We start from the raw sequence: 12438 nt of genomic DNA on the forward strand, positions 1-12438 counted from the left end.
TCCATTAGGGATTGTTTTTCATTTAGTTGTGAAGAGCAATCCAGTATTTTTTACCCCACATGGATAACCCATGTCCTTGCATCAATTACTGAAGGCCTACTTTTTGGATCTGTCACCGTTTCTCACTCTGGTTTGAAGAACATTTACTAAGTGTTTACTGTACTTTGTACCAGGCACTCTGCCAGAGATGCAAAATAGAATCAAATGTGACACCTCCCTCCCTTGAGGGTTTTAATGTAAAGTCTACATGATTTCTGGCAAGCATTTACCAGCCACTTCTATGGCTCCTGGAAAGTTACCATTTCTGAGCCTCAGTTTCTCTATTAATAAAAAGGGATACTTCACAAGATTGGTATAAAAGTTAACTTAGATAACTATATTGCTATACAAGTGTAAAGTAGTATTACTAGCCACACTTGGGAAGGAGGTAGGAAGACTATAGCACACTGGTTAGTCTCATGCTCTACTATGATTTCATCTATCCATTTAGTCAACAAATTGCTTATTTTAAAGGTTTTGAAACATGACTGTAAATCAGATGATACTTCCTAGACTGTGATGTGGTGCCCCTTGAATCCGGGTAGATCGTAGCGACTAGTCCATCAGTATGGTATTGCAGAAGTGATGTTACATGACTTCTGAGACAGGTCATAAAATGCAATGCAGCTTCTGTGTAGTTTATTGTAACATCCGCGTTGAAGCCCTCTGTCTCCGTGAAAGAAGTCCTACCACCCTGACGCTGTCATGCTGTGAGGAAGTCCAAATTAGCCTACATAAAGACACTACATGGAGGTGCCCTAGGGGGACACGAAGACAGAGATACTTGGTTAGCCTCTACATGCTCCAGCTCCAGCCACCACTGCCTGAAACCACACGCAAGACCCCAGAGCTGCCCAACTAATACCTTCCTGAATTCCTGATCCACAGAAACTATGAGAGAAGATAAAATGATTGTTGCTATGTTCAGCCACTAAGTTTTAGAGTTACATATTGTACAACAACAGATAACTAGGATGTTTACTGAGCACAGATTTTGCCATAAAGAACTGTGAAAAGTAATTTCACATTTCTATTCATCAATATTAAGTGAAAAATAACATAAGAGCTAAAATAACATTTTATATCTAATTAAGATAATACATTTGATTATTGCCTACATTGGTGGTATCTTGAGACCTCCATATTATTCAGAGCACCCTCATTTTAGGAGAGCATGCCTGAAGTTGATGACTGTACATAAATTTAAAATCCTATTACCCAGCCTAAGGAAGGCTTCATGTATTATATCATGGTAGCCCTATTTTATTTACGGTGTTACAGGAAAAATTAAATACAAGATTTAGATATATCTAACTTTGTCCTTAGGTATGAATGGGATGAGGTTTACCATCTATTAAAGTGTCCAACTCTAGCAGAAAACTGATTCTGATAGTTCTAGATATTAAAAAATACTGACTAAAAAATGTAACTATTTGTTAAGGAAGGTATTTAAATTCACCAAATAAGCTCCACTTCATAAACAAACAAAATAGTTATTTTAAAAATTATTTTGATGTAGCCTTAACATTCTAAATGCCCCTGAAATTGTTCACACAATAATCCACATGTATGAGAATAAACTCCTGTGGAAAGAGGAAAAATTATGGAACTAAATCTGAAACTATTATAAATTAATATAATAAAACACTGAAGTGAACCAGCTCAAGTAAATGAACAAATCTGATAAATGTACTGGTTTTTATGATGTCACTTACAGTGTGCTAGGCTGCCGTCTCGTCTACTACGCAGGCAGCAATTTGTTCCCAAATTTAGTGGGATCAGAGGCCAATATATACAAAAATTAAAAGTATAACAAAGAAATCTAAAGCGACAAACCTCCCGTATCTTGATAACATTTGTAAGAATCAGAAACGGTGGAAAAGTAACAAAAACATTAGACTCAATAACATTAAGATTGCAATACCTTTTTGAGGCTAGAAAATCCCAAATGAGAACTTAGAAGTCAGGATGAAAAAAGAATTAATCAAAGGAGATTAGAAATGTGGGGGAAAAGCTCTATAGTACATACATAATATCCAGATAGAAAAGAAATTAGATTGTTTTGGGATGAAATAAAAATAGGAGACTATAAGGGCCATGATTTGAATTGTACAGAATAACAACTGAAGCTAAAAGTTGAAAAGAGAACAATTTAACTAGCAAAAAATAGTCAGTTATTTTAATTTATGTTATTTTTATAGTGCCAAAGATGAACAATTATGAACCATAATAGATGAACATAAATTAAGGGTGAAAAATGTTTGTCTGACATGAGAAAATAGGCAGCATGTACGTCCTACATGTCTAAATAAATAAAGTCTGGATTACATATTCTACAGTGAGTTACAAATAAAACATTTGAAATAAAACTGCTTTTTATTTCAATTCCTGTCATAACTTGCTAAAAAGAACACAAATTTTGAGATTTTGCATATACAACGTGCAAAATTAAACAAAAATGCTTAGGATTGTAAAACACTGGTTGTTTTCCAAACAAATTGCTGAGTTTCATGAAAATAAAAGTTCAAAGCAAAGACATGATGAAAATGCTAGGAAGCAAACCAACATCGTTGATGAAAAGACCCGAAATACTCAAGGCAGACCCACTTAGAGCTTTCTTAATCCATAATTTCTGTAAGTCCTGAAAAATGTAAGGATGACAAATAGGAATGTCTCTGGCATGCAGCATCAACAGTATGTCATCAGTATTATGGCCAAAACCACATGATATTTATAGATATCTCAACTCCATTTGCTTCTAGTTGATCTGATCTAATATAAACCTTGCAAAATTTTGAAAATTCAAAGAGGTTTTTACATCAAACCATTAATTTCATGATGGCTAAAAAGCCTTAGATTTATGGATGTACACTCTTTTAATACTTGGTCTTAAAAATTTTAAGTGAATGTAATTAGTAACTTAACATAAACCTAAGTGATATAACACTATGTTGTGCCCACTATCATAATAATTAGAAACAAAATCTACGAACATTCAAATACTTTTTATCATTGGTCAAAGGTTTTTACTTCTTTATTGTCAGTTTTTTTTTCCTTTTAAAGGGAATTATAAGATCATTTACCTTTAAATGAACAATTCTCAGAAAGATATCTTCTCTCATGCTCATCTCGATATCAAAACGAGAAAGTCTTTTGTCTGCTTCTGTACTTGCTGCTCGTACTTCTTTGTCAGAGGAGACGTGCTGGGGAAAGTCTAGCATGGTTCGTTCCACTGTTAACAGAGGAAAAAACCATAAGGACACATTAAGTCAGTATTAAGCAAAATACCTCGTACCTAGATGAATGATTACCCGAATATAAGTTTTTCATTACATACTTTCCATAAAGGCTCCTAGGGCTATCAAGAAACAGCATCTAACACAGGACTTGGCTATTCCTGGGGCATTGTTAGGAACAATAAAGGTGTACACTGAGTACTTACCAAAGGATGTTTAGTGTGCAATTTATTAACTGGGAATGTAGAAGAAAAAAGATGTAGTCCTTTTTTAAAAAATTTTTATTGGAGTACAGTTGATTTACAATGTTGTGTTAGTTTCAGGTGTATAGCAAAGTGAATCAGTTACACATGTACATATATCCACTCTTTTTTAGATTCTTTTCCCATATAGGCCATTACAGAGTACTGAGTAGCGTTCCCTGTGCTATACAGTAGGCTCTTATTAGTTATCTATTTTATATATAGTAGGGTGTATATGTAAATCCCAATCTCCCAATTTAAAAGATGTAGTTCTTGGGGACTTCCCTGGTGGTCCAGTGGTTGAGACTCTGTGCTTCTATGGCCGGGGGTACGGGTTCGATCCCTGGTCGGGGAACTAAGATCCTGAATGCTGAGTGGTATGGCCAAAAATAAAGAAAAGAAAAGAAAAGATGTATTGATAGTTCTTATACTGAGGCATTTTATAGTCTGGGAGTCGGGGGTAGGGAACAGTACATGAAAAGATAACAATACAGGACAGAGCAGCTTAGCTGTCAAATGAATGGGACAGAAACTCAAAGTCTGCAATACCGAGGGCTGGGGCATTACGCCATGCCTTGTGGAGAAGGCTGGATCTTAGAGGATGGGCGGGGTGAGAGGAAGAGCTCAGTTGGGGACTGGAGAAGTAGAGACTGAAAGGGGGGACTGGCAAACAAACAGGATGTTTAAGAAACAAGCAGGCCAATTTAGTGGGATGGGGCTTGTTTAGAATAGAAGTTCTTAACCTTTATGACAGACTCCTTAGAAAATCTAATCCAAGTCATGGACCCTCCCCCAAATGCAAACATTCATACAAATATAAAAAGCTGCATACAATTTCAGAATTCTCAGAAATCTCAGTGGACATATTCAGTAAGCAGCTGAATACTGGGGCTATTCTTATTAAATGATGGTAGTAATGTCATCTGCTCTTATTTTCACATATCAAAGTTAGTTGCTGGGTTTTTCAAACATTTGCATTTTGACTTTAATTAGGCAAAAATCTGATGTCAGTGAAATAATCCACACTACAGCAAAAAAAAAAAAAAAAATCAGTATGGTTTATAACCATAGTTGTGGTTATGCTATGACAATGAATACATTTTAATTTTACTATCTTTAGCACTTTGAAGGTATTATAAATAGGTAACATTTACACATGTGATATATGGTAGACAGTAAAGCTATCCTTTACATACCACGGAATTGTCCAGTTAAACAAGCTACCTTATGCATATCAGTCCTCTTAAAACATTGTCACAAAGAAAGCTGTAAAAAAATTGCCACAAATCAATAAATTCATAGTGTGTTTTAAAAAAATCAAATTAGATAATTATTTTAGGATTTAATATATCATTTTTGTCCCTTGATTAAAGAAAGAATAGAATGTAAGATTTAACATTTAATACATAGAGCACTTGTTTAAGTGAGTTAACTAGATAGTCACAATTTCTGTTTACTTTTAAAAATTAGCTCAAAAAGATATTAAGAAGGAATCAAAATTGCTCAAGAACTTAAATGAGCAGAACAAAATGCAGGAGTCTAAAACTGGAAACATATTCTTAAACAAACAATAATATTGAAAACCATTTCCTTCCTTACTTTGCCACAAAGACCTGGAACCAGACTTATGTTCTCACTGCCAAACTATAAACAGTGCTGATGCCCGGTACCTGACACTGGACAAATGGGGTTTTAACAGCTACTGCAGGAGGCTGAGAACATACACAGATAAGAGAAAGTTAGTCTTTAAAAATCTATTCCGAAACTCAAACATTTTTATGATTAACCCATAAAGATAAATTTACAGGAGAGGAAGAAAAAATATCACAAAACTAAAGGTATATTTAAAAGATGTATGATTGGGAGAAAAAAACAGAATTTAAGATAATTCTGTTTTAAAGATTTTTGTTTTACATTTGCTAAATGCATAAGCTACTAGGCTGGCACACCATCTTAGTCATAAGTGACTGAAGAAGTGAGTATGTGAACCAAGGACAAACCACATACAGGGTGGGAGATGCACACGAAATTGCCTGCTGGGAAAGCTCTGCTGAATGGGGACTGCCTCCATTCCTTTGACTTTAACTACAAGACCAACCAGACTTTTTTTACTGAAGAGTTTAAGCTCAAGGCTTGTAGAAAGATTTAGTGGCTATTAATGAGAGTGAAGCAGTTGGTAGTAAGAGACAGAAAGTGAAACAGAAATGCAGAGGAAAAAGAAAGTAGCCAAGTCCCTATTATGGTGGGACATAGGGTAGGGAACTCTTGGTGGGGAAAAAGAGATGACTAGGTCACTAGGGCTGTTCAGGATTTTGGACAACCTTCCAAATTCCAGAATCCATACAAATGCTTATGATAATTTAGTTCTACAGACAACCTATGTTCTTATGATGCCTGGCTACACAGCCAAGGTTGTTTAGCCATAATTATCCTACAAAATATATCCAATTCTTTGAGAAAACTGGCATGAATCTTCATTCCTTACAACTCAAAGGGTTTAATACTTATATTATTAAAATAATATATTTTAAGTGTAGGAAATATGGAAAATAGAGAAAAGCATGAAGAGAAAATGAAAAATCAACTATAAACCTGAAAAAAAAAAAGAATGGCTGCTTCCAAATAACACACTGTTCTTTGAGAAAGATCACTTAAAATATCAAATTTATCTCAGCTCCATTATCAATTGTTCTGAAAGTCTTCTTTGGATCATTTATCTTTGTGATCATTGTTTTAAACCATATATTGGCATTTGGACAGGTGGGACAGATGCACAATATCTTAAAAAATACAAATGTATAAAAATGCACCCATTATACCCCTACTGAAATATTAATGATAAAGAAACTCAATTTAATGTGTTCATTTTTATAATAACTTTAAAGAATTCATGTTTAACTAAAAGTGATCTATAAATCACAAAAAAGCTATAAACCTAGTACCAAAAATATTGGCCATTATTAAAATTTGTTTTCTTTCTCTGTCCTTTTAATGTTATTAAATACTTCTCCTAAACATGATTTTAATGGCTACATAACGTTACAGAGGGTGAATGTACCATAATTTATTTAGGTATTCTACTTGTTGACACTTAGGGGTTGTTTCCAAGCTTTTGCTATGATAGAGTACCTGTTTATACATAAGTTTATACATGATTTTTCCTATATCTGATTATTTCCTTAGATTATGCCTAGATGTGGAATTAATTACGGGGCTAGGGTATGAACTTCTTAAAAGTTTTGATATATATTGCTCTCCAGAAAGCAGTTGTAATGAGTGTACATTTTACAGCACCTCTGCCACATAATAAAATTTTTTAACTCAGGTAATATAAATAATTCTAAGTAATTATGAATCATTAATCATTTAAGCAACTACAAATCATTATGTAAAAATCAACGTCTTGTAAAACTGGAAAATGAATTGCCAAGACAGGAAGCATAAAATGGTTTATGATGCCCACAAAATGAAATATTGATGTGCTTTTGCATCCTACCCACCTATATACTTCACTTCTACATCTGCCAGTGCCTGCAAACAGTTCTCGTAAGTTACTTCCTCAATGTCAAGCATTGCAATAGCATCGTACACCTGTTTGGTCTGTGCAATGAGCTCCTCAGTTCTTGTTTTAATTTGCTCTGGTGAAAGATCCCATCTTAAAACATTTCTGCCAGCTGCAGTATAGGAAGACATTGACTGAAGAGGAGACATCACTTCTTTTCTTAAAGTCATTCTGAATAAAATCCTGGAACCACCAATTCTACGAAGAATCAGAAAAAAGATAAAAATTAGGCATTTTGTTGGTCCAAAGTCAACACACAAATGTGTATTATCTAATTAAATTTTAAAGTAAGAAGAACTTTTTACTAAAATTGAGCAAATTTCTTTCAGGTGAATACACATGCACAAAACTAAATGCTCTTTACTTTCTTGTTTTCTTGAATAGTTACAGAGTTAATGGAATTTGGACTCTCCAAACACTGAATTGCTTATGGAATTAAATCATATAGAGAAATAAAGTTAGGTGTCAAAGACATAATAATTGTCCTTTATAAATTAAACCAGTAATCTTTCTTACTTAAACATTTTTCCTGTGCTAATATCCACCTACTATGTATGTAGAATCAATATTTTGATATTCAGCAAGGAAACATTTCCAAAATTCTTTCTATATTGAACAACAACTTAAAAAATGTTTTACCAAAATTTCATGTAAATCAACTATGGCAATTTGAAGTTAAGACTTAAAAAATAAAATCTGGTATAGCTATGGTATTATCCTAAAAGATAAAGGAATGGGGCTTCCCTGGTGGCGCAGTGGTTGAGAGTCTGCCTGCCAATGTAGGGGACACGGGTTCGTGCCCCGGTCCGGGAGGATCCCGCATGCCGTGGAGCGGCTGGTCCCGTGGGCCATGGCTGCTGGGCCTGCGCGTCTGGAGCCTGTGCTCCGCAACGGGAGAGGCTGCGACAGTGAGAGGCCCGCGTACCGCAAAAAAAAAAAAGAAAAGAAAAAAAAAGATAAAGGAATGATACCAACCCCTTACCCACTTAAAACACTGAAACTAAAAACTGATGCCATATGTGTATGCCATATATTATATAATATATAATTCTAGAACTTATAAAAATATTATAATTAATAGCTAACATTTATTGTGTTTAGGCACTGTATTAATTACTTTCCATTTATTAACTCAGTCCCTACAACAATGCTATGAGACAGATACTGTGGTTATTTCCATTTAGCCAAAGAAGTAACTAAAACACAGAGAAGTTAAGTAACTTGCCCAAGGTCACACAGCTGGCTACATGGTGGGAACTAGGATTAAAAACCAGGTAGTACAGATCCAGAACCCACTCTCTTAACCACAATACTAAACTTAATTCCTATTACCTTACAAGACCTCAAAACAACCATAGGCAGGACAATATTCCCTTTTAACAGATGATGCAGTTGAGACTCAGAGAGGCTAAGTGACTTGTTTAATGTCATTTGTTCAACACATATTTATGAGCATGCACTGTGTCTGGTCATTGTGACAGGTGCGAAGGATAAAAAGGCAAATTGACTGGGACCCTGCTATTTATATCATGGAGAAGACTAATTGATAAACGGGCAATTGTACTGCATTGAGATGAGTGCCATGATAGGGTAAACAGGGAGAACTCTGAAAGAGCACAGAAGGAGCTTTTCCAGAAAGATTTTCTAGAAGGAACAGTGAGCAAGCCAAGATCTGAACAATGTGCAGAAATTATCCAAAGGTCAAAGGTTGTAAGGAAAGAAAAATCTGAAAAAGTTAAGTAGGGACTAGAGGATGAAGAGCCTTGGGAATCATTTGAGTTCAAACCTACTCTGAAGGCAATGACAGAGCCACTGAAGGGTTTTAATCAGGTGAGAGATGAGAAAAGACATGCATTTTAAAGAAATCACTCAAATTATAGTGAGTTGAAATGTTTAGAAAAGAGAGATCATTCCCAGAGAGAAGCTATAATGGTAACTGGGGCATAATATTATGGTATACCTAACTAGAAAATAGGGGGAATTGGAGTGATTTAGTAGATATTCACTAAGAAGAATCAATATGACTTGGTACTGAATGGATGTCGGGAGGAGGTGAGATACTCAAGGATGATGTCCAGGCTTCTGTCTTGGAATTGGAGGGATGGACAGAGGCTCTGTCGCTAAAACAGGGACTCAGATGAAGGAGGAGGCTCTCTGGTGGGACAAAGGGAAATTCAGTTTTGGACGTGCCAAGTCTGAAGCAGCTGTAGCACACGTAAGTGGAATTCATTACTAGTAAATGTAATTGGAGGAGACTTCCCTGGTGGTCCAGTGGTTAAGAATCGGTCTTGCAATGCAGGGGATGCCGGTTCAATCCCTGGCTAGGGAACTAAGATCCCAGATGCCGTGGGGCAACTAAGCCCGCGTGGCGCAACACAGAGCCCGTGTGCTGCAACTAAGACCTGACGCAACCAAAAAATAAATAAATAAATAGATATTTTAAAAAATGTAATTGGAATTACATGGGTGGTTGAACTAGCCCGAGGGAATTTGCAGAGTGAGAACAGAAGAACAACTGAGCTCTAACTCTAGTTTAACCATTGAGGTAGAAAGAAAACCAAGTAGGTTGGGTTCTAGGAATTGTGAAAAGTAAGCACTGAAAAAGGGAGTGAATAACAGTATGAAATGTACAAATCTCAAGAAAGACACAAGAGTCTCTGTTGAATTCAGCAACAGGAACGTCACTCATGACTGGCAAGAGCAGTGTTAGGGGGGTGGTAGAAGTGCAAGTCATATTACTACGATCGAGGGCTATGGAGATGGTAAAGAACCGGAGAGAGTGCACCTCAGCAACTCTCCATAGAGCTGTCTGGGAAAACAAGGAGAGCTAACGCAGTATAAGAGGCTGAGACATACAAGGGTGCATTTTTAACATAGGAGAAGCCAGAATACTGACCCCCTTTAACTGTCTCTCCACAATAACTGATACTGTCTATGTGAAACATACTGGTTGACGGTTATACTCAAGGCTGGCAGACTATTTTCCAATGTATTTCCACATTTCTCCTTCAACCAGTTGAGTTATATATTCACCAAGAGTCAAGTTTAATTGCTCCAAAACCTGTTTATGCTTACTATACTCATTTCCTTTTAATTATTTTATTTTATAACAATTTTTTTATTGGAGTATAATTGCTTTACAATGTTGTGTTAGTTTCTGCTGTACAATGAAATGAATCAGCTATATGTATACCTGTATCCCCTCCCTCTTGGACCTCCCTCCCCACCCCCATCCCACCCATCTAGGTCATCACAGATCACTGAGCTGAGCTCCCTGTGCTATACAGCAGGTTGCCACTAGCTATCTATTTTACACATGGTAGTGTATTTATGTCAAACCTAATCTCCCAATTCATCCCACCCTACTCTTCCCCCCGGGTCCACATGTCTGTTCTCTATGTCTGTGTTTCTATTCCTGCCCTGCAGATAGGTTCATCTGTAGCATTTTTCTAGATTCCACATATATGCATTAATATACAATATTTGTTTTTCTGACATTTCACTCTGTATGACAAACTCATCTCTACATTCGTAGAGATGTGGATGAAGGTCCATCCACATCTCTACGAATGACCCAATTTTGCTCCTTTTTATGGCTAAGTAATATTTCATTATATATATGTACCACATCTTCTTTATCCACTCATCTGTTGATGGACATTTAGGCTGTTTCCATGTCCTGGCTATTGTAAATAGTGCTGCAATGAACATTGGGTACATGTGTCCTTTTGAATTATGGTTTTCTCAGGGTGTATGACCAGTAGTGGGATTGTTCAGTCATATGGTAGTTCTATTTTTAGTTTTTTAAGGAACTTCAATACTGTTCTCCACAGTGGCTGTATCAATTTACATTCCCACCAACAATGCAAGAGGGTTCCCTTTTCTCCACACCCTCTGCAGCATTTATTTTTCGTAGATTTTTTGATGAGGGCCATTCTGACAAGTGTGAGGTGTAGTTTTGATCTGCATTTCTCTAATAATTAGTGATGCTGAGCAGCTTTCCATGTGCCTCTTGGCCATCTGTATGTCTTCTTCCGTGAAATGTCTATTTAGGTCTTCTGCCCATTTTTTATTTGGGTTGTTGTTTTGGTATTGAGCTGCATGAGCTGTTTGTATATTTTGGAGATTAATCCTTTGTCTGTTGATTAGTTTGTAAATATTTTCTCCCATTCTGAGGGTTCTCTGTCTTGTTTATAGTTTCCTTTGCTGTGCAAAAGTCATTAGGTCCCATTTGCTTATTTTTGTTTTTATTTTCATTACTCTAGGAGGTGGTTCATAAAAGATCTTGCTGAGATTTATGTTAAAGAATGTTTTTCCTATGTTTTCCTCTAAGAGTTTTACATTTAGGTCTTGAATCCATTTTGAGTTTATTTTTGTGTATGGTGTTAGGGAGTGCTCTAATTTCATTCTTTTACATGTAGTTGTCCAGTTTTCCCAGAACCACTTATTGAAGAGGCTTTCTTTTCTCCATTGTATGTTCTTGCTTCCTTTGTTATAGATTAGGTGACCATAGGTGCGTGGGTTTATCTCTGGGTTTTCTATCCTGTACCATGGATCTGTATTTCTGTTTTTGTACCAGTATCCTACTGCCTTGATTACTGTAGCTTTGTAGTATAGTCTGAAGTCAGGGAGCCTGATTCCTCCAGCTTTATTTTTCTTTCTCAAGATTGCTTTTGCTATTAGGGGTATTTTGTGTTTCCATACAATTGTAAAATTTTTTGTTTTAATTCTGTGAAAAATACCATTGGTAAATTGATAGGGATTGCACTGAACCTGTAGAGTGCTTTGGGTAGTTTAGTCATTTTCACAATATTGATTCTTCCATCCAGGAACATGGCATATCTCTCCATCTGTTTGTCATCTTTGATTTCTTTCATCAGTGTTTTATAGTTTCCTGAGTACAGGTCTTTTGCCTCCTTAGGTAGGTTTATTCTTACCTAAGGTATTTTATTTATTCCTCCTTAGGTATTTTATTCTTTTTTTTGAAATGGTAAATGGGATTGTTTCCTTAATTTCTCTTTCTGATCTTTTGTTTTTAATGTATAGGAATGCAAGAGATTTCTGTTTGTTAATTTTGTATCCTGCAACCTTACCAACTTCATTGGTTAGCTCTAGTAGTTTTCTAGTGGCATCCTTAAATTTTTCTATGTATAGTATCACGTCATCTGCAAACAGTGACAGTTTTACTTCTTCTTTTCCAATTTGTATTCCTGTTATTTCTTTTTCTGCTCTGATTGCCGTGGATAGGACTTCCAAAACTATGTTGAATAATAGTGGCGAGAATGGACATCCTTGTCTTGATGTTCCTGATCTTAGAGGAAATGCTTTGAGTTTTTCACCATTGAGAATGATGTCTGCT

At 35.9% G+C, this 12438-nt stretch overlaps 1 protein-coding gene across 1 annotated transcript in view; it reads right to left on the reverse strand.

Moving 5' to 3' along the window:
• The window catches only part of NLN (neurolysin), a gene marked incomplete at its 5' end in the record, with an annotated part of 94186 nt that overhangs the window by 49262 nt on the left and 32486 nt on the right, over positions 1–12438 (reverse strand). The window contains 2 exons of the mRNA XM_079702896.1: positions 3123–3271; positions 7018–7277. Coding sequence (XP_079559022.1) covers positions 3123–3271; positions 7018–7277 — 409 coding nt within the window. The remainder of the gene's footprint in view (positions 1–3122; positions 3272–7017; positions 7278–12438) is intronic.

The sequence above is a fragment of the Hyperoodon ampullatus genome, assembly GCF_949752795.1.
Source record: "Hyperoodon ampullatus genome assembly, chromosome: 4".
In the NCBI taxonomy this organism is placed as follows: domain Eukaryota; kingdom Metazoa; phylum Chordata; class Mammalia; order Artiodactyla; family Ziphiidae; genus Hyperoodon; species Hyperoodon ampullatus.